Genomic DNA, 22,349 nt, shown 5'->3' with positions numbered 1-22,349 from the left:
GTTAATATTGCTAGGTGCACTGACCTACATTGCCGTTTCATACAAGGCCTTGACGCTACATTGCCGTTTCATAAAAGACAGACATCAGCAATTTCAAATGTAGTCCTAAAAATAGGCTTGCCTGAGTCCCAACCCTATCCACTGACCTGTGCTGACTCCCTATGTATGTCTACACTGTGGTTAGACACCCACGACTGGCTCGTGCCATCTGACATAGGACTTGGGGCTATTTCATTGCAGTGTAGATTTCTGGGCTCCACTGGAGCCCAGACTCTAGGACCCTGTGAGCTGGGAGGGTCCCACAGCTCAGACAGCAATCTGAGCCTGGAAGTCTACACCGCAATGAAAGAGCCCAACAGCCCGAGCCCCATGAGCTTGAGTCAGGTGGCAGGGGCCAGCTATGGGTTTTTCTTTGCAGTGTAGATAGCTGTTCCAATTTGTCACCAACCCACAGGTGCTGGAAAGACTGCAAAAGTGTGGGGGCCAAGCCCTCCCTGCCACCAGCCCATCCCTCCTGGAGATGGGGAGCCAGGGGCTCCAAACCTTACCCTCCCTCCTGGCCTGACCAAGGCCCCTGGATGAAGGTGCCATCCCACTGCCTGGATCCAGCCAGTCCCTGGCACCAAGAGGAGCTGCAGTTTTGGCAGGGGAGGGCCCAGCTACCGCCACAACATGGAGTGGGACCTTGGTGTTGGCTGGCCAGCTGGGCCAGGCTGCAGCATGCACCCTCTCAGCCAGGTCTTGAAAAGTAAGGGAAGGCAATGGCCCCTTTGCACCCCTCCCCCCACCGTCTCTGGGGCCTATGCCCCAACCACCGCCACCTATTACTGCTTCAAGAGGTACAACCAACAGTGCTTTCATGCTGATGGGCACAATTGTGACTCACCAGCTCTGTGTCTAAGGAAGAGTGGTGAGGGTGGAAGGAAACCAGGGTCAGGTAGGGCAGAGAAATGCAAGTTTTCTGCCCTGGTTGGGCGGAGTAGGAGAAGGCGGTGACATTCATTAGCTCAGCTGGCATCTCAACATGGCAGCCAGTAACTGGTTACTTGACTGGAACAATATGGGCCAACTAACAATAGCTAGCTCACAAATATGAATGGTAAGATAGATGGGGAAGGACTGGGATGAAGGAATCTGTCCACCTCAAAGACCTTATGCAGAGCAGCTGCAAAGCCACCATTACAGCCCCATGGGTTGTAACAATAGCTAGGATCCTGGACACCCTCTAGCTTAGTGCTCACTAGCTGTGTAGTAGTTGCTCCATTGGGCATGCCTTTGGCCTTTCTTTCCTGTGCTCCAGACCCTCCTCTTCCAATCTGCACTGTCCAGTGGTGCAGAGCCTTCTCCCCCACCTTAAGCTTTGCGCAAGCCCCTGCTTCCTCCCTTCTCCCTCCTGCACACTAGTTCCATTGCATTTAACGCTTTCTTTGTCCAGCAAGGAGGTTGGGGTGGGGGTGGGGGTGGAGGTATATCTGGGCCACAGCTGAGGGAACGTGACACCTGGCAAGGTTAAGTGACTTATCTAAAGTCACACAGCAAGTCAGTAACAGAGCAGAAGTCCCAGTCCCTTGCTCTTTGTGCCAGACTTTGTGGGCTACTGACCTACTATCCGTATATTATTTATATGATCACATGAGCAGTGACTCAGTATTTTGTAGTCACAATTATCAGTTTAGACATGCACCTGAGGGTGGGTTCATGTGCACGCTGCGCTGCTGGGTGGACTGTATATTTGTTCTAGGGGGTGGTGCCTAAGCAGTAAGAGAAACAGTTAAAATCTAAAGTCATTGAATTGTGAGATTTACTCCTATCTGTACATGTGTATTGTTGCTTTTCATTCTTCTCTGTTCATGCTGTGAGTGGAAGGGTGTGCTGGAAAGTCACCCAGCAGAGGACAGGTCAGAGCCAGACAGAATTATTCATGAAATACCTGGGCCGTGGATGCTGGTTCCACATACTGTTGCCAACCATCCAGGATTGTCCTGGAGTCTCCAAGAATTAAAGATTAATCTTTAATTAAATATTAGGTCATGTGATTAAATCTCCAGGAATATGTCCCCTGCCACCTCCTTTGAGGAATGACAGAAAAAATTACCTCCACTGCAAGTCAAGGAGCTGCTGAGCTGCTTATGGCAGTGAATTTTTCACCTGCCAACTATTCAAAATTTCACTCAACAAGGCTGAATCTCTATAGTTTCCTGTGCTGAAAACTATGCCTTTTTTAAAATAGAGGTATATTTCAGTTCAACATACAAACATTTTTAAGTCTAGCATGACTTTCCTGATGTTTTCAAATTTTTCCAATAACTCCCCTAGCCAGGGATTATATTTTTCTCATTCATTATATATTTTTAGAGAGGAAGGATCGTCTTCAGACTAGGGAACTGGACTGGGACTCAAGAGATCTCATTTCAAGCCTCAGACTTTCTGTGTGAACTTCACAATGTCACAGTCTTCTTGTGTCTCTGTACCCCATCTAAAAATAGGAATAATAATACTCTCCCCTTTTTCAGTCTTGTATAATTGAATTGTACACTCTTCCAGGTAGAGACTGTCTCTTATCATGTGTTTGTACAAGATGTGGAACACCTGGGTACCAATTTCAGCTGGGGTCTCTAGGTACTATTGCAATACAAATAATAAATATTACAATATTTTTTCTGTGGTTTGCATAAGCATTTGTTAAACAAGGACCAAATCCCAATGGCAGTTCCATGTCAAAGCCTCTCAGGTTCTGGGCTCATATTGGGACAAACTTTTTACCTCGATCTGCCATTTCAAGACTTGTGTGGCTTAAGAACCGCTACCCAATAAGACTCAAGAAAATAAGTGCTCGTTAGAATGGGCAGCCACTTGTCCATTATTACTAAGGAACGCGGCTTACTTATTTTGAATTTGCATCAAATAACACCTTCCCACTTAGACCACAATCTATACTTCTTCCTTACTGAGAAAAAGTTTGCCATAGCATTGCATCTCAGATTGTTGTTAAAACTAAAATACCTGTTAGATAGAGATGTTCTCTCCATACATCTGATCTGAATGGTACTAAGTTCCTGTATGCTGCCTGGGCGGCTGCCAGTTATATTGGTGTTTGGGATGCGGAAAGTCTTTTTATGTCGTCGTGAGCAACAAGTGCTGGTAACACCTTGTTGGGAAGAGAGAGAGGGGCTGTGGCTTGAGGATCGATTGACTGTGGATACCTCCATGCAGCTGTCTTCATAGATGTGTTCATCCACAAACTCGTGATTCTGGTCCAGAGCAATCCAATACATGGTAAAAGCACACACAGAAAAAAGATAGGATTATAATTGAAAACATTCATGATGCTGATTGTCAAAATCCACTGTGTTAATTTTACACAACCAGAGTATGGGAAAATGACAAGGATTGCAATGTTCAACCCATATCAGGATGGGTTGAATATATTAAAAGTGTCAGTACAAAGTCAAAATTACTAAACCATTAACTTCACTTTTCAAAAAGTTAATGCAAAATCTTTTGTAGGATGGCAAAACATTACTCAGATATTCTTACTAGGGGCTATTGTGTAATCTATAAAAAAATTTAGAAACATTTTCCAGGCTCTTTCAATTCCGTTTATATAAATATAAATGCTCTAAATGGGAGTAACAGCATCCATGATTATGTTTAAATATAGTAAAATAAGACTGACTTTAATTTTTGTATCAGTCTGTAAAATGTCATCTTAAAATAAAGGTGTGAAACCATGATTTGAAACAATACATTGCATGATCCAGGAATATGCCTGTATTTATCAAAAAGTAAAATGCAACCTTAACTGTAGTTTCCATTAGAGAAGAAGCTAAAATAAATACCAAACATTCTCTACAGAGATTACTATCGCCAGTTATAATAGCTTGATATATCTAAATTAGTTCATAAGACAAAGCCTTTAATTCAGTGAAATAGTATTTATTCACGGGCTCTTTGCTTAATCCCCACATAGACAGAAATCCTATAGGCACATCATAGTGCGTGTCCTATGGAAATTCCAAGTACAGAAATAGCCATTGTACTTTGACTCTTAGTATGTGATTATGAAGCTTGACTCACAAAATTGCGACTGCCACAGTTTCTCTGCACAGCAAGAAGGCTAAAGTGGTGGCGTGGTTTTCAATAAAAGGAATATACACTGTAAGAATATATGCAGTAGTCTTAAGGTAGAATCCCAAGACAAAATGGACAGCAGGATGCTGATGCTTATAATACCATTGTTTTGGATTGTTTGAGACAACTTCTGTTTCCACATTCCCAACTGCGGATGCTTTGACACTGGGTTGGGAAACACTGGCTTGCACTCCACATAACCCCATTGACTTCCATTTGGTTGGTTCTCTGCATTTTCGTTTACTAGGGGCTAGCCTGCACTGGAATCGCTCCAGTGGCATAGTTGTACCAACGTAGCTGTGCTGCTGTAGCGCTGCTAGGGCAGATACTCTATGCCGAGGGGAGAGAACTCTTCCATTGCCATAATTCGTCCACCTCCCCCAGCGGCGGTAGCTATGTCATCAGGAGAGCATTTCCCGCTGACACAGCGCTGTCCATACCAGTGTAATTTACGTCACTCGGGGTGGGGGGAGGCTTTTCCACACCCCGAGCAACTTACGTTATACCAAAGTACGCGCTAGTGTGTACAAGCCCTAGAATAAGGAAAACAATTTTCTTCCCTAAAGAAGGCTCTACTAACATGGAATGTCATTCAGATGCCAATAGGTACTCTGTGAATACATTCATGTTTTCCATAAGAAACATCGCATAAGTAGAAGAAAGTACGTACACATTCATCAGCAAAGTGAGCACCTAAGGCAGCTGAATGTTTGGTACAACTGGAAATAACTTGTTCAGCATACCATTGCTATTTGCTCTCCCTTGTCCCCTCCTTGACTCATTTAACAGTCAGGTGTCATCTTGTGTGGAAGGAAATGGTGTAAAAGAATAATGATTTCAAGTGACACAAGGAGACAGAACTGCTTGTGTAACTTCCTTGAAAATTGACTTTACACAGTTTATGTTCATAAACAAGACTCCAAATGCAATTAGAGTCTGGATATGGGATGCAGAGAGAGAAATTACTTAATAACTGTCTTCAGGTTATGTATAGGGGCGTCCAGTATGTTTGCCAAGATCTCTGGTAGTTTTCCAACATAAAACAGTTTTGTGCTTCCTGAAGCTATTATGGAGCTATCAAACAGAATTCAATTAGCATAGTCTATTAACGAGTGATGCTGAGTGAACTTTTAATATAGACTGGAGATATTTTGAAATTATATAATGGCTCAAACAAATATATTGAATTATACACGTCAAGTTTCTAGCATATGGGATATATTCATTTATTGTTATACAATGAACTTTGACATATTTGGATTTAAAATCCGCATTTGGGAATTCAAGCCTAAAATAATTAAAATTTAAGAAGTCCAGATTTCTTCTGTGAGCTGTAAATTAACTGTTGTATATTAGCTGAAAAGATATCCTATAAAATACCTCTCTGAATACAAGTGTTGCCATTACAAAAGTAATTTCAAAGAAGAAAGCTACAGGCCATAACTTGGCATCCACTGCACTTCTCAGAGAAGATGAAAAGAGATGAAAGGCTCAATGGCCTAAAAATGTTGGAAAGAGGGTAGAAGAGCCAAAGTGGCCTCTGTCTGATGCTGAAGAAGTCCTTCTGCATAAACCCCCTTGTGGCTAGTGTCCGCTGTCTTCAAAGAAGGAAGGGAGGCTTAGAAGGTGTGTGGCTAGTTTTATCTCCACCGTGAATAACCAACACTCCTCATCCCTTGAGATGAAGATTCCCAAATTTGCATTTTCTCACTTAACTTTTGGGAAGGCATGATCTGGCCATCTGACTTCATCAATTGATCAGTTACAAACAGAATATATACCCCTGCTCCTAAGCAATTACATGTGTGTGTGTTGTGGGTGTGCACATATCTGGGAGGTAGGACTCAACAGCCAAGAAAATTGTTGTATGCAGTGTTATTGTAGCCATGCTGGTCCCAGGATGTTAGCGAGACAAGGTGGGTGATTGCACCCACTTCTGCTAGTGAGATAAGCTTTCGAGTTTACACAGAGCTCTTCTTCAGGTTTGGGGGAAAAAACTCAGTGTCACTGCTAAATACAAGGTTTGAACAGATAGTATAGCATATCTTTTCAAACCTTGTATTTAGCAGTGACGCTGAGTTAGTTTCCCAGATCTGAAGAAAAGCTTTGTGTAGGCTCGAAAACTTGTCTGTCTCACCAACAGAAGTTGGTCCAATAAAAGATATTTCCTCACCCACCTTGTCTCTCAAAAAAAATTGTTGAAAAGTAAATAAATGTCATGTATATTCCATAAAATAAGACCAGGCTTGTACTATACATTTTTTGAAGAGCCACTGTTAAAAAAGAAAAAAAGGATCAAGTTTTTCATCATGCATAACTTGGGGAGATGGAAGAGCTTCCCGGCCTGATCCAAGTCCCATCCAAGTGAATGGGAGTCTTTCTATTCAGTTTTCTGAGAGTTGGACCAGGCCTGTTGCTAAGGTGAAAGTTTGCGAATTCATTTGTAAAGTTCAAGTGGAAAGCAATGCCCAAAGCAGACGGCTATGACTGAGGGCAAGTCTACACTACAGCGCTACAGCGGTGTAGCTGCACTGATGAAGCTGTGCTACTGTAGCCCCTCAGGTGAAGATATGCTGTGACAACGGGAGAGTGCTCTCCCATCAGCATAATTACTCCATCTTGACGAGAAGCGTAAGCTATGTCGGCAGGAGAGCATCTCCTGCCAACATAGCGCCAGTTTGGACAGCATGACACTTACATTGCTCGGGGGAAGGGAGGCTTTTTCACACCCCATAGCGATGTAAGTAAGATCGACTTAGACTGTAGTGTAGACATGCCCATAGTTCTACCATGGTATGCCTCAAAAGTGTTCCAAAAGGTTAAAACTGTAGTAGGGGAGATAGGTTGTCAGGCGAGTCCTTTGTAGTAGACATTTAAAGCTAGACAGTTTATGCTATACTTTAAATCAGATAAGATTATTAAAAAAGACAGCATGTAGAAAGCATAAGCACCTGAAAGATGACACATAAGTAACTAAATGACAAACAACAACTGGACCATGTTAATTACAAGGCAATTGAATAAACAGGCTGTGAAAATAAAAATATGACGTTATACACGTACATAAGTTGTATTTTAATTTAATAACGTGTGTAATGGAGAAATTGTTATGCTCTCACTTGAACAGGAGCAATAAGAAAAGCTGCTGCATATACTTTCTGTTTTGAATACAGCAGATGCAGCGCTGTGTCTTTTAATAAAAATCCAACATTAAACAATAAAGCTAAGACAAAACATTGAAACTTTGTGCCGTGTGTCCATACCTCACAGAGAAGTTATACAATGACTAGAAAATGCCACTTGGCAATTTTCATCTTGAAAGCTAGTCACATATGTCATAACATGTTACATTTTTGGGGGGAAAATGGACCCCAACATTTTTTTGGAAATCTTTGATTCATGAAAATCAAATGCATGATTCTCTAACCTTGTGATTCCATGAATATGATGAGCATTGAGCAATGTATGAAGGAAATTTAACACAGCTTACTAAATTTCCGAACGATGAGACATGATGCCTGTGCACATATAGACAATCTCTGATTTTTTTCTGCTGTAATGCACCTTCGTACATTTAGTCTGTAACATGTCAACCACAGAGATGGGCACCAGCCACAAAATTCTGATCCCAATTCTGATTTTCAGCACCTAAAATTTGAGTATTTGAATCTGGAATTTGGGTCCATCTCTGGTCAACATGATCTAAACTCTTTGTCAGGAAATGGCAAAGTATTGTATATACTGATGGTCACTACCAGAGAATTAGTTAGGTGCATCTACATTTGATAAAATCAGAGCTAAATTTGTAAATTGTACCTTAAATGGTGTTGAACAGCTTATTGATAAGATGGGATCATCCACAACATAAGATAAACCCTACATGGCAATATGGTGACAGGAGAGAAAATACAAGGACAAATATAGATTATTTTACCATTTCCCAATGTGAACTTATTACATTTACAAAGGTTACACTCAATATAATTATTCTTCATGTCCTTAGGTTCCTTAGGAAATAATAAACAGGAAATGATGTAAAAACAATAATGATCAGGTAACAGAAATGCCTTTGTGACATTTCTGGCCAGAAATATTTTATCTGTGAATGAGACATATGGCTTGTTAATATTCAAAGTCAATATGGCTCATCAGGCTAACACAGCCATAAGATAAACAAGGGAGTGGTATGGCTAGCATCATATCCGACTGTGTTGGACTTCCCTAACTTAGAGGTACCCATTTTGCAGCTGGGTGAACTTGAGGTGATCTCTCAGTGTGAGATCAAGTGAGATTCCAACCCACAACCTTCAGGATTGCAGTCAAGTGCCTTAACCACTTGGTGCCCACACCTCATTCTTATTAATATTACTGACGTGTAATTATGTTTTAATCTAACATTCATGATGACTGTATAGTTATCCAGATATTAAGCAGTAGACACCTGCACTCAATCATCTGTTTTTGACTGCTTGGAAGTTTTTAACCAAAGCAAGTGTGTTTTGGTGGTTGGGAATTATATCACTTATTCCTGTAAGGGGCTAAGTGTCAGAGCTGAGGCTAAACGATTCTGTAGAGCTACACTGTGTCATAAATATAAAGGGAAGGGTAAACACCTTTAAAATCCCTCCTGGCCAGAGGAAAAACCCTTTCACCTGTAAAGGGTTAAGAAGCTAGGATAACCTCGCTGGCACCTGATCAAAATGACCAATGAGGAGACAAGATACTTTCAAAAGCTGGGGGGAGGGAGAACCAAAGCCCCTCTCTCTGTCTGTGTGATGCTTTTGCCGGGGACAGAACAGGAATGGAGTCTTAGAACTTAGTAAGTAATCTAGCTAGATATGCGTTAGATTCTGATTTCTTTAAATGGCTGAGGAAATAAGCTGTGCTGAATGGAATGGATATTCCTGTTTTTGTGTCTTTTTGTAACTTAAGGTTTTGCCTAGAGAGATTCTCTATGTTTTGAATCTAATTACCCTGTAAGGTATTTACCATCCTGATTTTACAGAGGTGATTCTTTTTACTTTTTCTTCTATTAAAATTCTTCTTTTAAGAAACTGAATGCTTTTTCATTGTTCTTAAGATCCAAGGGTTTGGGTCTGTGGTCACCTATGCAAATTGGTGAGGATTCTTATCAAACCTTCCCCAGGAAAGGGGGTGTAAGATTTGGGAGGATTTTTGGGGGAAAGACGTTTCCAAACGGACTCGTTCTTAGTAACCGGTGTTAGACGTTTGGTGGTGGTAGCGAAAGTCCAGGGCAAAAGGTAAAATAGTTTGTACCTTGGGGAAGTTTTAACCTAAGCTGGTAAAAGTAAGCTTAGGAGGTTTTCATGCAGGTCCCCACATCTGTACCCTAGAGTTCAGAGTGAGGAAGGAACCTTGACAACCTGTATCTCAATTCAGAGGATGAAGTTGAAGTTGCAGAATAAGACGGGGAGTACTCTCAACTTGCACTCACTTAAATAGGAGGTGAGTGCCCATATCACAGGAAGTGCTCAGCAACTCATAAGATTGAGCCTGAGGACCCAGAACTTCAATCCTTGCTCAGGCATTGTCTGAATTGGGAATTTTGCATGAGTAAGGACTGGAGGTTGGAGTCCTAGAAACTTTATGGTAGCAAAGTGTGTAAATATGCAAATCATAAACTCTCTTTCTCTCTCTCTCTCTCTCTGTATAAATAATCAAGATCCTCAACTGGTGCTATTGGGGTGCCCCATTAAGGTTAATGTCCTGATGTCAGTTGAGATCCAACCTATGATCTTTAAATGTTACTATGTACATTGCATGAAAATAAACTAGAAAATTTCTAAATCAGCCCAATCTATAAAATAGCCTTTGGTCCTGGATAAGGACTGTACCATGAGGAATTAGTATAAATAAGCTACTACAAAACCAAAATTAGGTTTACAGAAGAAACTGATTCCATTTTCTTACCGTGGTTTTTTCCAAACAGTGAAGCAGGTGGTGGTGCTGTGTTTCAAAGGAAGAGCCAGATTTGCTAAGAAAGTTCTGTTCTTCCTCCTTGGTGGACTGTAAATACATAGAATTCTCTATTATTTTCATTTGTGAACAAAAGTCTCTCAGCCAAATACTGGATGAAAACAGACTCAGGGTGTATACTGCAGCATATCTGCAGTGCTTTATCAGGGAAAAACTACATGTATAAAATAAATCAGTTTGAGCATGATGACTTTTTTGTTTATTAATCAAAATATTTTCTCTCCTTTCCTTGCAACCCTTCTTGAATGTCCCATACCTCAGCATTTCCACAGAATCATAAAATTGTAGGGCTGGAAGGGACCTCAAGAGGTCATCAAGTCCAGCCCCTGGGCTGTAGTAGGCCCAAGTAAACCTAGACTATCCCTGACAGGTGTTTGTCCAATTTGTTCTTAAAAATCTCCAGTGACGGGGATTCTACAACCATCCTTGGAAGCCTATTTCAGAGCTTAACCACCCTTAGAAAGTTTTCCCTAATGTCTAACCTAAATCTCCCTTGATGCAGATTAAGCTCATTACTTCTGTATTCCATCTTCACTGGACATGGAGAACAATTGATTACTGTCCTCTTTATAACAGCCCTTAACATATTTGAAGACTGTTACCAGGTTCCCTTTCAGTCTTCTATTCTCAAGACTAAACGTTCCCAGTTTTTATAACCTTTCCTCATAGCTCAGGCTTGCTAAGCTTTTTGTCATTTTTGTTGCTCTCCTCCAGACTCTCTCCAATTTATCCACATCATTTCTAAAGTGTGGAGCCCAGAACTGGGAGGCCTTTTGTGTATAGTTAGAACAATGCAACCTATAGATGTAATCATCATGTTAAGGTGCTGAGTGTAAAATCAGCACACACTTAAATGGTCATAAATCTAACTGATGGTAAAACATTTTCCCCTGTGTATCGGCCTTTTTAAAAAAGAAATTGCATATAGTTGTCTTATTTCCTCTTGAGATTGTTTAATAATGCTGAAGAATTTGTGGTATTACCCTTTATACAAAAAAATCATGTCACTGACTGATCCCAACCCGCTGAGTTCAGAAAGTGTACAGCAGATGTTACAGACACAGAATGAAGAATTATGTAGAAAACATTTCCTGATTTATTAAATGCTTTCATCATTATTCACTAGAGGGCACTAAACTAAATCGGGATGAAAATGGGACTATATCAAATGTCGAAATTAGAGATGGGCATAAAACGTCCTTTAGGTCCCAACACTCCAAACTTTGGGATGTATAAAATCCAGATTTATATTTAGTTGCTTGAGCACATTTGCAGTTAAAATGTTATTTCTCAGACCATAAATATCAGATCTAGATCAACATTTTCCCAAAACCTCAGGGTGCCCAGATGCAGTGTCTTGGTTTGGCTCAGAGAGATGGTGATAACTATGGATTTTTGATTTGAACCAAACTTCAGTTTAAATTTGGGATGTATTTCAGTCCAGAATTTGTGAACCATCCCATCCTTTGTTATTTTATATACTGTCATCCAATCCTGTAATCTTGCTTAAACAATAATAGTTGTTCAGTTTGTCCTTCTTTAACCTACTTCCTAATTGATAGTATTACTTATCGAGTCAGATTGACTAGTCCCGATGATAAATAGAATAAATGGCTGCTGTGCTATTATTAAGTAGCTATTCTGGAGCTGGATTACATAAGTATATTACCTGGTGAAGCTGGTTACTCAGTAAGCCATTTCGTTTGCTCTGCATGTAAGCATTAGCAGTCCCACTCTTTGCTGCTCGAATTCTAGCAAGTCTGGCTTTCTGTGCAAAGGAGGAGACAAAAAGAAATGGTGGCACTTCTACTTATTGTATCCATTAGTCTGTTTATAGAAAGCAGCTAACTGGAATCTGCTGTTTATGAATACCGATGTCATAATCACTAAAGTGATGGTCATTCAGGCAACAAATCAAAAGAGTGTTTTCCCTGTTAAACTGCAAATTAGCTAGCAGCTTTTGTTTCTTTCCATGAATCAGCCAATTGGAACAATGATTTGGATAAATGATTATACATATTCTCACAATATTAGGCAAGTTATATTTTCCTTTTTCTGTGGCAGTGATCATGTCACCTCTATATCTGTCTTGAAGGTCAGGAATATTGCTTCCATCTCAATTTATGTCATTCCTAATCCTTCAAGTAAAAGTTCCTCAACAGAAATGTCTATGGTCCAAGAGAACATTTCAGCTGCTATGAGCCATGAAGAGCCTCCATAGTTCCTCAGAGCATTCTAATTTTCAGAGAAACATATGTATAACAAGGAGAGAGAAAGGCGTCAGTACACGGAAAAGCTAGATTCCTGAGTTCCTGACAGACCTTTCTAAAGCATTCTACTTGCTACAAGGTGTTTGTTACATCTTGTTTATGCCTACTTGTATAAAGATACTTAATACGAATCACCACTTGTCCCAGTCTGAGCATTCTCTTGAAATTTTAAACAACAAATTGTTGAGAGAGGATGGGCCAGATGAGCTCTTGTTTGTGGCAAGGCACCTCCTTTACCTCACCGGGCTCAGTAATTTCCTCTCTGCGAGGCCTGGGGAGGGGGGCGGGGTACACCTGGAGCAAATCAGTCCCACTCTGGAGAGTTTTTATTCTTCAGTATTGACGAGGTGGGCCTCAGAGTAGGCCAAGAAGTACTTTTCAGCCAAACAAAAAGAGAAGACCTTTCCCTGGGGGGTATTGCCTCATTATGCTGACCTCTGGGTTCCAGTCCTTCCCCAAACAGTCTGTTAGCATGGTTGCTACCTCTATAGGGAAGAGAGCAGCCTTACATCTAGGAGAAACCTTTTCCTCCTCCTGCAGCTTATCTTCCATCTCTCCTCATTCTCTCTCACCAGAAAAAGGTTTTTTTAAAGATCCTTAATTGGATTTGGGAGTCCCTTTTTGACCTGAGATAAGCTGTTTTCAGCTCCTGGGGACAAGGGTCTTTACCATTCTAGGCAGGGGCGAAAGTAACTTAAAGGACTTACCAGTATGCTGGAGTCCTGAGTGGGGACGTGGCCTCAATCGGAAAAGGCAGGGCCTTTAAATACCTGCGCCCTTTAAATCAAGATTTAAAGGTCCCAGGGCTCCGGCTGCTACTAGGAGACCTGGGGCCTTTAAATCACCCCCAGAGCTACTAGCTGCAGAGGCGGCTGGGAGCCCCGGGGCTCAGGGGCGATTTAAAGGGCCCAGGGCTCCAGCGGCCACTACCGCAGCGGAGCTCCAGGCCCTTTAAATCGCCGAAGGAGCCCTGCCGCCGCTACCCCAGGGCTCTGGCAGCGGGGCTCGGGACGCGATTTAAAGGGCCTGTGGGTTTCCTACCCTGACCCCGGTCTGCTTCCAGCCTGTTCCTTTCTCCCCTCGCCTTTTGTTGTCCCCCCACACCTTGTCCAGCTCCCTTGCTCCATGCGCCCATGTCCCCCACATGTGCTTGTGCCCCTTCCCTTTTTCTCTTGAGCCCCTTTGTTGACTGCACCCCTCTATGATATTGTGATCACTCCCCTCCCCAGTGCAGCCAGAGGAGCCGGTATTTCCACCACCCTTTTCCTGCCTTGATCAATGTCCCCGATCCCCCACTCTCCTTGGCGCCCTCCTCCCCTGCCTGCCACTTAGTGGGAGGAGCAGTTGGCTTTACCCCTTCCCGTTTCTCTCTCTTCCCCCCCCTTCTCTTTTGTGCTCATCCCTGTCCCCTCTGCGAATGGTGGGAGAAACGGTGGGTGGGGTCCCCCTGGGGTTCCCCCACCCGGGTTGCCCCTGTTGCCTCCCCTCCACCTGCTCTCCCAACTGTCCCTGCAGCTTCCCTCTTGACTGCTGCTGCCAGACTGCTTGCCATCGCCCCCGCTGTGGGTACTGGCGGCAGGCACGGGTATGGATTCTGTTGTTGCCATGACTCCTATCTCCTCTGCTCTTGGGGGAGCCCCCCCGACCGGCAGAAAGGACCAGGGGAAGAAAAAGGTCAAAAGCCTTGCCTGGAAGGCCAAGACCCTTGTGGTAGGGGCTGCCCCTCTGCCGCAGCCCTGCCGTTGGCCACGGCTCCCCATGCCCTATCCTTTGCCGTTCCTTCCACCAGCTCTGGGGGTGTCCCTCCGCCGGCCCCCAGAGCATACCTCAGGTGGCAGTGGTCCCTCGGCCTGTCACTGTGTCATCTACCCCGCCACCACCTCCAGTTCCATCCCTGGCGGCCAGGGCCCTTTTCCCACCCTGACTCGGAAGCACAGCATCCACTGCCTCCTGGTGCCTGCCTCGCCCCACGTTGAGGCCTATGTGCGGGCACTGACGAGGGTGGTGGGGCCTATGGCCCTGCTGGCGGCCTCGAAGATGTACAGGAAGGTAGTTGTCTTCCTGGCATCTGAGGCCGCCGTCCAGAAGGCGGTGGAGAAGAGCCTGGCCGTGGGGGCATGTACATCCCCTAGAGCCTGTGAAAGACCTGGGGGTACCGGTGGTTTTCACCTCTGACCTGCCCTTCCTTCCCAATGCTGCCATTTTGCCTTTCTTCCCTGGGGTGATCAGCCCGCTCCCGCGAGGCTGCAAGGACCCCACCCTCCGTCACGTCCTCTCATTCTGCCAGCAGGTGCAGATTCAACTGCCGCCGGCAGTGCGTGATGGGTACTTTTTGGTGCCCCACCAACGGTCCCAGTACCAGGTGTATTACTCTTTGGGGAAGGCCTCGGGGTTACCTCTGCTGGGCAATGGGGCAAGTCTGGAGAGACTGCCCCCTGGCCTGGCACCGAGGGACTCCTGGGACCCCCGAGTCCCCGGAGGGCGCTGGCCCTGTCACCGCCAGCAACCCTGAGCCTGACTACAGATACCCCGCTCCCTAATGCCATGGATATGGGTGTTAACCCGGCGTCACTGAGGCCCCTCTTCCCGTTTCTGTTCCCTCGACCCCCGTGTCCAGTCGACAGGTGCCACACCCCAGTAGCTTGGCTGCCAGGGCTCCCAGTCTCAGCTCTGCCCCATCTCTGATCCTGCCCCCATCTCTGATCCTGGTCCCGTTCCTGTCCCTGATGCCGTTCCTGCTTCTCCCCCTTCCACCCATGTTATTGTTGCCCCCAGGGTCGTGTCATTTCCCTTTCCGTTTGATAGCCCTCAGGGGGTGGTTTTTGTGTTCCCCTCACCCGACCCCTTAGGGGTTGCTGTTTTCCCTCCATCCCCCACTCCTGTGCCGGGGTCTGAGATGGACTGTGTGGCACCGGCAGAACGGGCACCATGCCGAGGGTCTGCTCCTAGCTGCCCGTGAGGATGTCGTGGGGATCTGGCCGGAGGGTGCCCAGAGTTCTGGGACCCCAGCCCCAATGCGCTGCGAGACGGGCTGCGCATCTTTCTCCTGGACACTTGTGGCTCCCAGAATAAGGTGCAGCTCACTCTCCAGTGCTGGGGGGGACTTCCGTTGCGTCCTCTGGGCCATAAGGGCCATTTTAGGGGAGTGTAAAGGGACTGGGAGGCAGGACGCTATGGCCTGCCAGTGCGCCCGCAGCTTTCGTGACTCCCTGATGGCTTTCAGTGTCGGCCACGGATTGCTGCAGGGTCCAACAGAGGCCGTTAGCGTTCCTCCTCAGCCCTCATTATGGTGCCGATCACCTTTGCCACACTGAACACCTGGGGCTGTAGAATGGGTCTTCACAGGTGCCAGGTGCTCTTCTTTCTTCGGGACGGGGCGTACTCTGTGGTTTTCCTGCAGGAGACCCATACAGATCCAGCCACTTAAGCTCACTGGCAGCTGGAGTGGTGGGACAGGGTGTATTTTAGCTGCCTCACAGTTAGTACTGCTGGAGTGGCCACCCGGTTCTCTCCCAATCTATGGCCCAAAGTGCTGCGGGTTGCCGAGGTTGTGCTGGGTCGCCTACTGCACCTCCGGGCCCGGGTGGAGGGGCTGACGTTGAACCTTGTCAACGTCTATGCCGCGACATCGGGCCTGGAGCAGGTAAGTTTTTTTCACCACGTGTCCGCCTTCCTCAGCTCCTTGGATCCTCATGAGTGCCTGGTCCTGGGTGGGGATTTCGTCACCACCCCGAAGAGCAGTACCACTCGGGGACCGAGCAGTGCCCACCACCACAAACATCGTCCAGGAGAACATAGACCATCACTCCCTGGTGGAAGTCTGCTGCGACCACCACCTGGCCGATGAGTTTACCTTTACTTATGTCTGGGTGGAAGCAGATTGGTCGTGCCACTCCCAGTTGGATCGCATTTATTTATCTCGCTGTCACCTCTTGCAGGCCCCCTCCTCCAGCATCCAGCCAGCCCTGTTCTCTGACCACCATCTGGTGGCTGTGACAGCCTCTCTGACTTTGGAGAGGCTGGGGCCAGCCTATTGGCACTTTAACAATAGCCTGCTGGAAGATGTAGGCTTTGTGGCATCCTTCTAGGAGTTTTGGCTGTCCTGGGGAGGGCAGAGATGTGTCTTTCCCTCACCACAGCGCTGGTGGGATGTGGGGAAGGTGGGTGCCTGGCTCTTCTGTCACAACTACACCTGGGGTGCCAGCTGGCAGAGGGATGTAGGGATAGAGCAGCTGGAGTGGGAGGTCTTGGACCCAGAGAGATGTCTGGCCGCCAGCCCCGGGGATTCATCCCTCTGTGGAGCGTGCCAGGAGAAGTGGGAGGAGCTCTGAGCCTTTGAGGACCATTGGGCTGTGGCACATTTGTTCGATCCCGTATCCGTCTCCTTCGGGAGATGGATTGTGGCTCCTGCTTTTTCTGTGTCCTGGAGAAAAAGATGGGGGCTAAGAAGCACGTGACCTGTCTTTTGGCAGAGGATGGTGCCCCCCTCACGGATCTGGAGGCGATGTGTGGAAGGGCCAGGGCCTTCTACGCTGCTCTTTTCTCCCCGGATCAGACCAACAGCAAAGCCTGCAGAGTGCTCTGGGGTGGACTCCCGACAGTCAGCGCAGGCGACCGGGACCGGCTGGCGCTACCTCTCACTCTCGCCAAGTTCTCAGAAGCCCTCTGTCCCATGCCCACTAATAAATCTCCGGGCATGGACGGGCTGACTGTGGAGTTCTACTGTGTGTCTTGGTCCGGACCTTGTTGCTGTCTGGGCCGAGTTCTTGGGGAGCGTGGTCCTCCCTCTGTCATGAAGGCGGGCTGTGCTCACCTTGCTTCCAAAGAAGGGGGACCTCCACAGTCTTCAGAACTGGCGTCCCGTCTTGCTCCTCAGCATGGACTACAAAGTCGTAGTGAAAGCCATCTCACTGCGGCTGGGGTCTGTGCTGTCGGACATGGTCCACCCTAACCAGACCTACACTGTCCCAGGCCGCACCATCTTTGATAATATATATTGGGACCGGGACCGCTTAGAGCTCGAGTGTAGTGATGGTTTGTTGTTCGCCCTCCTGTCTCTGGACTAGGAGAAGGCGTTCGACAGGGTGGACCATGGATATCTCCTGGGAATTTTGTGGGCTTTCGGCTTCAGACCCCAGTTTGTGGGTTTTCTCCAGGTGCGGTATGCCTCTGCAGAGTGTTTGGGCAAGCGCTACTGAACCCTGACCGCACTGGTCAGCTTCAGGCAAAGGGTGCATCAGGGCTGCCCACTGTCAGGCAAGCTGTACACTCTGGCCATCGAGCCCTTCCTTCATCTCCTCCATAGGAGTTTGACAGGGTTGGTGCTCTGTGAGCCAGAGTTGTGGCTGATCCTGTCAGCAAACACCGCTGACGTGCTCCTCATGGTCCAAGACCTGGGTGACCTGGCATGGGTGGAGGCTTGCCAGGCCATATACTTGGTGGCTTCCTCCACCCGGGTCAACTGTGTCAAGAGCTCTGACCTGGTGGTTGGGGATGGGTGGCAGGCGAGCACCCTCCCACCCACGCTTCAGGCCATTCGGTGGAGCGCGGGTCCACTGCGCTATCTCGGTGTTTACCTTATTACCACATATCCTTCTCCTCTGAAGAACTGGCAAGATTTGGAGGGCAGGGTGTTTGAGCAGCTGTGGAGGTGGACAGGACTACTTCAGTGCCTTTCCCTGTGGGGGAGGGCAGTGGTGCTCAATCAGCTAGTCCTGTCCATGCTCTGGCACCAGCTCAACACCCTGATCCCGGCCCCAGGTTTCCTGGCCTACCTCCAGAAGTAATTCTGGAGTTCTTTTGGTCAGGACTGCACTGGGTCTCTGCAGGTGTCTTGAGTCTCCCCCTGGAGGAAGGAGGACAGGGCCTGAACTGCCCTCGCACTCAAATCTGTGTCTTCCACCTCCAGGCCCTGCAGAGACTTCTTTATAGTGCAGGTAGCCCAGCGTGGAGCACGCTGGCTTGTGCCTTCCTGCGCCGCTTCTCAGGGCTCCGATATGACCGGCAGCTCCTTTATCTCCATTTGAGAGGTCTTCTGTGAGACCTCTTTGAGCTGCTGGTCATCTACCAGGACCTTCTCCGGACCTGGAAGCTGGTATCAGCAACCAGGTCCATGGCAGCTGCTGAGGGGATAGATCTTCACGTGGAGCCTCTGCTACACAATCCCCAACTCGGTGTGCAGGTGGCAGAGTCCCCCTTGGTGCACCAGAGGCTGGTCCTGGCAGGAGTCACCAGAATCGGAGCCCTCCTGGACTACAAATGGGGAGCCTGGGTGGATCCCCTGTTGCTCGCTCAGCACATGGGGCTCTACACCCTTTGAATTCCCCAGCGTATATTTCAGAAGGTGAGGGCAGCTTTATCACCTGCTTCTCGGGCTTACCTCGAGGGGTCCTGCGGGACAGTGCTCCTCGCCCACCCCACGCCCCAGGCCCTCCAGATCTGTTCATAGGGCCCTTGACCCATGAGTCCCCCCAGCCATCCCACCCACACACCTAGAGCCGGCTGTGTGACCAATAGCCGGTTCACTTTCAAACTGCGCCAAGGGCACATATTTCAGAGTAGCAGCCATGTTAGTCTGTATCCACAAAAAGAAAAGGAATACTTGTGGCACCTTAGAAACTAACATTTATTAGAGCATAAGAAGCTTGTGCTCTAATAAATTTGTTAGTCTCTAAGGTGCCACAAGTACTCCTTTTCTTTTTAAGGGCACATATGTACACACTCATGCTCCATACTCTCCATATCCTCACCCTCATGTCTCGCCCTGATACTAACTGGCTGGATCTACTGCCACCTACTGAGGGTGAGGAACCTCAGTGGGCCAGCCTATATTCCACCTTGGTCCCGTGGCCCGCTGGGGATATTGGTTGGCGGCTCCTGCATGGAGCCATGAGCATGGGCATGTACCTGGCATGGTTCACCCATCCCCGATACCTGTCCCTTTTGTGGCGTGAGGGAGACACTGGTGCATGTCTACCTTGAGTACACCAGGTTGCAGCCCCTTTTCTGGCTCCTCCTAGACCTACTGATGCTGAACTTCTCCCCCAACCTTTTCTTATATGCACACCCTATCTGTGGCCCCACAAAGTCATGGGACCTCCTCGCCAACCTTCTCCAAGCGATGGCCAAAGTGGCCATCTCTAACAACAGGGAGAGGATGTTGGCTGAAGGGATTCTCTGTGACTGTGGGTCCTATTTCTGTTCCTCTATCCACTCTCGTATCTAGGCAGAGTTCCTCTGGGCAGCGTCCGCTGGCTCCCTTGACACCTTCAAGGAGCAGTGGGTGCTGTCCAAGGTTCTCTGCTCGGTGTTCCTTTCTGGTTCCCGACTTTTGACTCTTTGACCATCACACCATGTTCTTGTTGTTTTTTCTGTTCCTCCCCACCCCTCCCCCCAGTAATTATTTGAGTCCCGGGCTCAGTGGATCCTCCCCATAGGCTGGGGGAGGGTCCTTTAGCCGTGTGCAGGCTTATGTTTGCTGACTTCCCAGGAACCCAGTAGGACCAGTCTCTGGTAGCTGTCCAGAGGAGGTGCTGGTCTGTAGGTGGAGGATGATGGATGGAAGATGACTGAGCTTCCCTAAGACATTTCTGGTAAAATTGTCAGTCTGAACTATTGGGTCACATAGTGTAGACTGAACAGTGGGAAGCCAACAATAGAGGGGATACCCTATGTTTAAAGAAAAGACTCTCAAGATCAATAATACAGAAAGCAGAAGTTCCAGAATAGTCTTCGCTTTGTTGGCTTCCTGGAAAGTGTGGAGTCCTCAGTACAATTCCTGCAGGAATTTTTATGACTGGTTCCCTGTATATCAAAGGGTGCTTGACTTTGTCCTCATGCTCAATCCACGGATTTCTGGTTCCTAAAGCCAAGTGCAGAGCAATGATTTAGCAAACCTGAATTTCAGCAGTAGAATATAAGCTCAAGTGAAGAGCTTTGAGCTACTGCAGTAGAAGAGAGAGTTCAATGTTTGTTTTGAGGTAATATGACTTTTTCCATTCTCAATAATTACTAGGTTGAAGTTCTCAGAAAATAGGGGAATAGTTCTTCTCCAACTCCTATGACATTACAGAATAAAGCCGTTTGTTTACTCCTGCTAGTATAATATGATCCTGGAATAGTGTGTATGGGGAAAGACAACAGGGTCACTGCATTAGCCAAATATCTTCTCCAATCATGATCTGGATCAGTTTTGAGGAATGAAATTGTTCTTCTTTTTCTGCCACATACTTCCAAAGGGAGATAGAGTCTTCTCAGCAGCCATCCAAGGAATCCGAGAAATAGAGTGGAAAGGAGTTATGGAGACAATTCTGCTTGCAGCATGTGACACATGATTACAGGTCTGATGCTGGTAAACCAAGTGCCAGCTCTGGCCAAGGACATAGGCATTTTATAAGAACTGAAACTCATAGCTGAAAACCAAACCAGCTCACCTGTATGTTAATTCTGTTCAAAAGAGGTATTAGTCTTATAAGAATGTATTAAGTATTTAGACTATATGAAATGCTTGTAAGTTGCTGCATCCATTAATCTTACTTGTAATGTCTGTATTCCATGCTACTAGGTAAAATATAAGTTTGTTTTATAAGTGTAAAAATCCTGCTCTGAACTTGTGAAGTCAGATGGGAAGACTTGCTCTCCCTGCCCATCTGTGAGGACTATCAAAAATTAAGTGGGCCATTGTAGGACAAAAGCTTTATTGATTGCCCCTTCTACCCAAGGACAGTATGTGCAGAAGGCCTTATCTCATTGGTTTGAATGCTGGAAGAGGGAAATAAAAATAGCTAACATGAAGATTTATCATCTTTGTTTGGATTCTTACAAGGGCTGGCACTGAGAAACAGGAAGCAGAGATCCCCGGGTCAACCTAGGTTAAGCCCTAAAAAGACATTCAATGTTGACGTATTATTACATATCTGTCATCTTTTGAATCACAGACTGCATATATGATTGCTTGCTTTAACCTGTAAATAACTCTTATTTCTTTTTCCTAATTAATAAACATTTAGTTAGTTACAGGATTGGCTACAGGCATTGTCTTTTGTATAAGATCTGAGGTACAAATTGATCTGGGGTGAGTGACTGGTCTCTTGGGACCGGAAGCAACCTGAATATTTTGTGATTTTTGGTGTAAGTGATCATTTATCACTAAGTCCAGCTTGCATGGGTGGCAAGATAGACTGGAGAGCCCAAGATTGCACAGCAAATCTGTGACAGAGCCAGAAATCAGATATCCTGACTTTCATTCTAATGTTTTAACTTCTCGAAAATGCTCCTTGCAGGGGGCCTGATCATGAGCCCACTGAAGTGAATGGAAGTCCATTCATTGCATTTAATGGGCTTCGGATCAGATCCTAAGAGATAACTAGTTCACTGCTTCTGGTGGCTTCACACCCTCCCCACAACTGAATTAATAAAGGCTTAGGCCAGCCAAAGGATTGTAAGCACTGTACATTATGCAATAAATTCTCATGGAGGAGGCTGAATAATTCCATTGTCTAAGTAAAGGCTGCAAAACTATCAGAATGGAAGATATGCTTATTCAAGACCAGTTCTATAAATTGCTGGTTGTTAGTATAGATAAAAAACAAAATAAAATCTAAGTTCCACTCTGAAACTTGATGCCCTAAATTCTTCCACACTTTTGTGTCTTTGTAAAAATAGGAGAAAGTGTCTTTGTTATTTAAACAAAAACAAAAAATCCTACATCCAAGGACAGGAAAATTACATACATTTGTTATGATAGGGTTTTTTTTTAATAACAAGATGCATTCAAAGGTGTTTATGGGCATATGGACTATGGTAGGGGAATGTCGACTTTCGGTAGCTCTGAATGCTGTCAAATGCTGGGTGTCATTGGGGGTTGAGGGGAACTTTATGACTAGAGCTCCTATGTGCTAAGATAATACAAATAAAATAATAACAATAATAAATGTCATAGCTTCTAGTCCT

At 46.0% G+C, this 22,349-nt stretch overlaps 1 protein-coding gene across 4 annotated transcripts in view; it reads right to left on the bottom strand.

Annotated features, from left to right (window-relative positions):
• Positions 1 to 22,349, bottom strand: part of KCND2 (potassium voltage-gated channel subfamily D member 2) — a 430,044-nt gene that overhangs the window by 4,377 nt on the left and 403,318 nt on the right. The window contains exons 4-7 of one of the 4 annotated variants that reach the window (XM_074942303.1): positions 11,798 to 11,896; positions 10,063 to 10,158; positions 7,948 to 8,007; positions 3,004 to 3,251 (exon numbers count right to left, since the gene is read on the bottom strand). In XM_074942303.1, coding sequence (XP_074798404.1) covers positions 3,004 to 3,251; positions 7,948 to 8,007; positions 10,063 to 10,158; positions 11,798 to 11,896 — 503 coding nt within the window. The remainder of the gene's footprint in view (positions 1 to 3,003; positions 3,252 to 7,947; positions 8,008 to 10,062; positions 10,159 to 11,797; positions 11,897 to 22,349) is intronic. The other 3 variants (XM_074942304.1, XM_074942306.1, XM_074942307.1) reach the window with 3 other exon arrangements.

This window comes from Natator depressus, chromosome 1 (genome assembly GCF_965152275.1).
Source record: "Natator depressus isolate rNatDep1 chromosome 1, rNatDep2.hap1, whole genome shotgun sequence".
In the NCBI taxonomy this organism is placed as follows: Eukaryota; Metazoa; Chordata; order Testudines; family Cheloniidae; genus Natator; species Natator depressus.
This window is presented reverse-complemented; position numbering and strand designations above follow the sequence as displayed.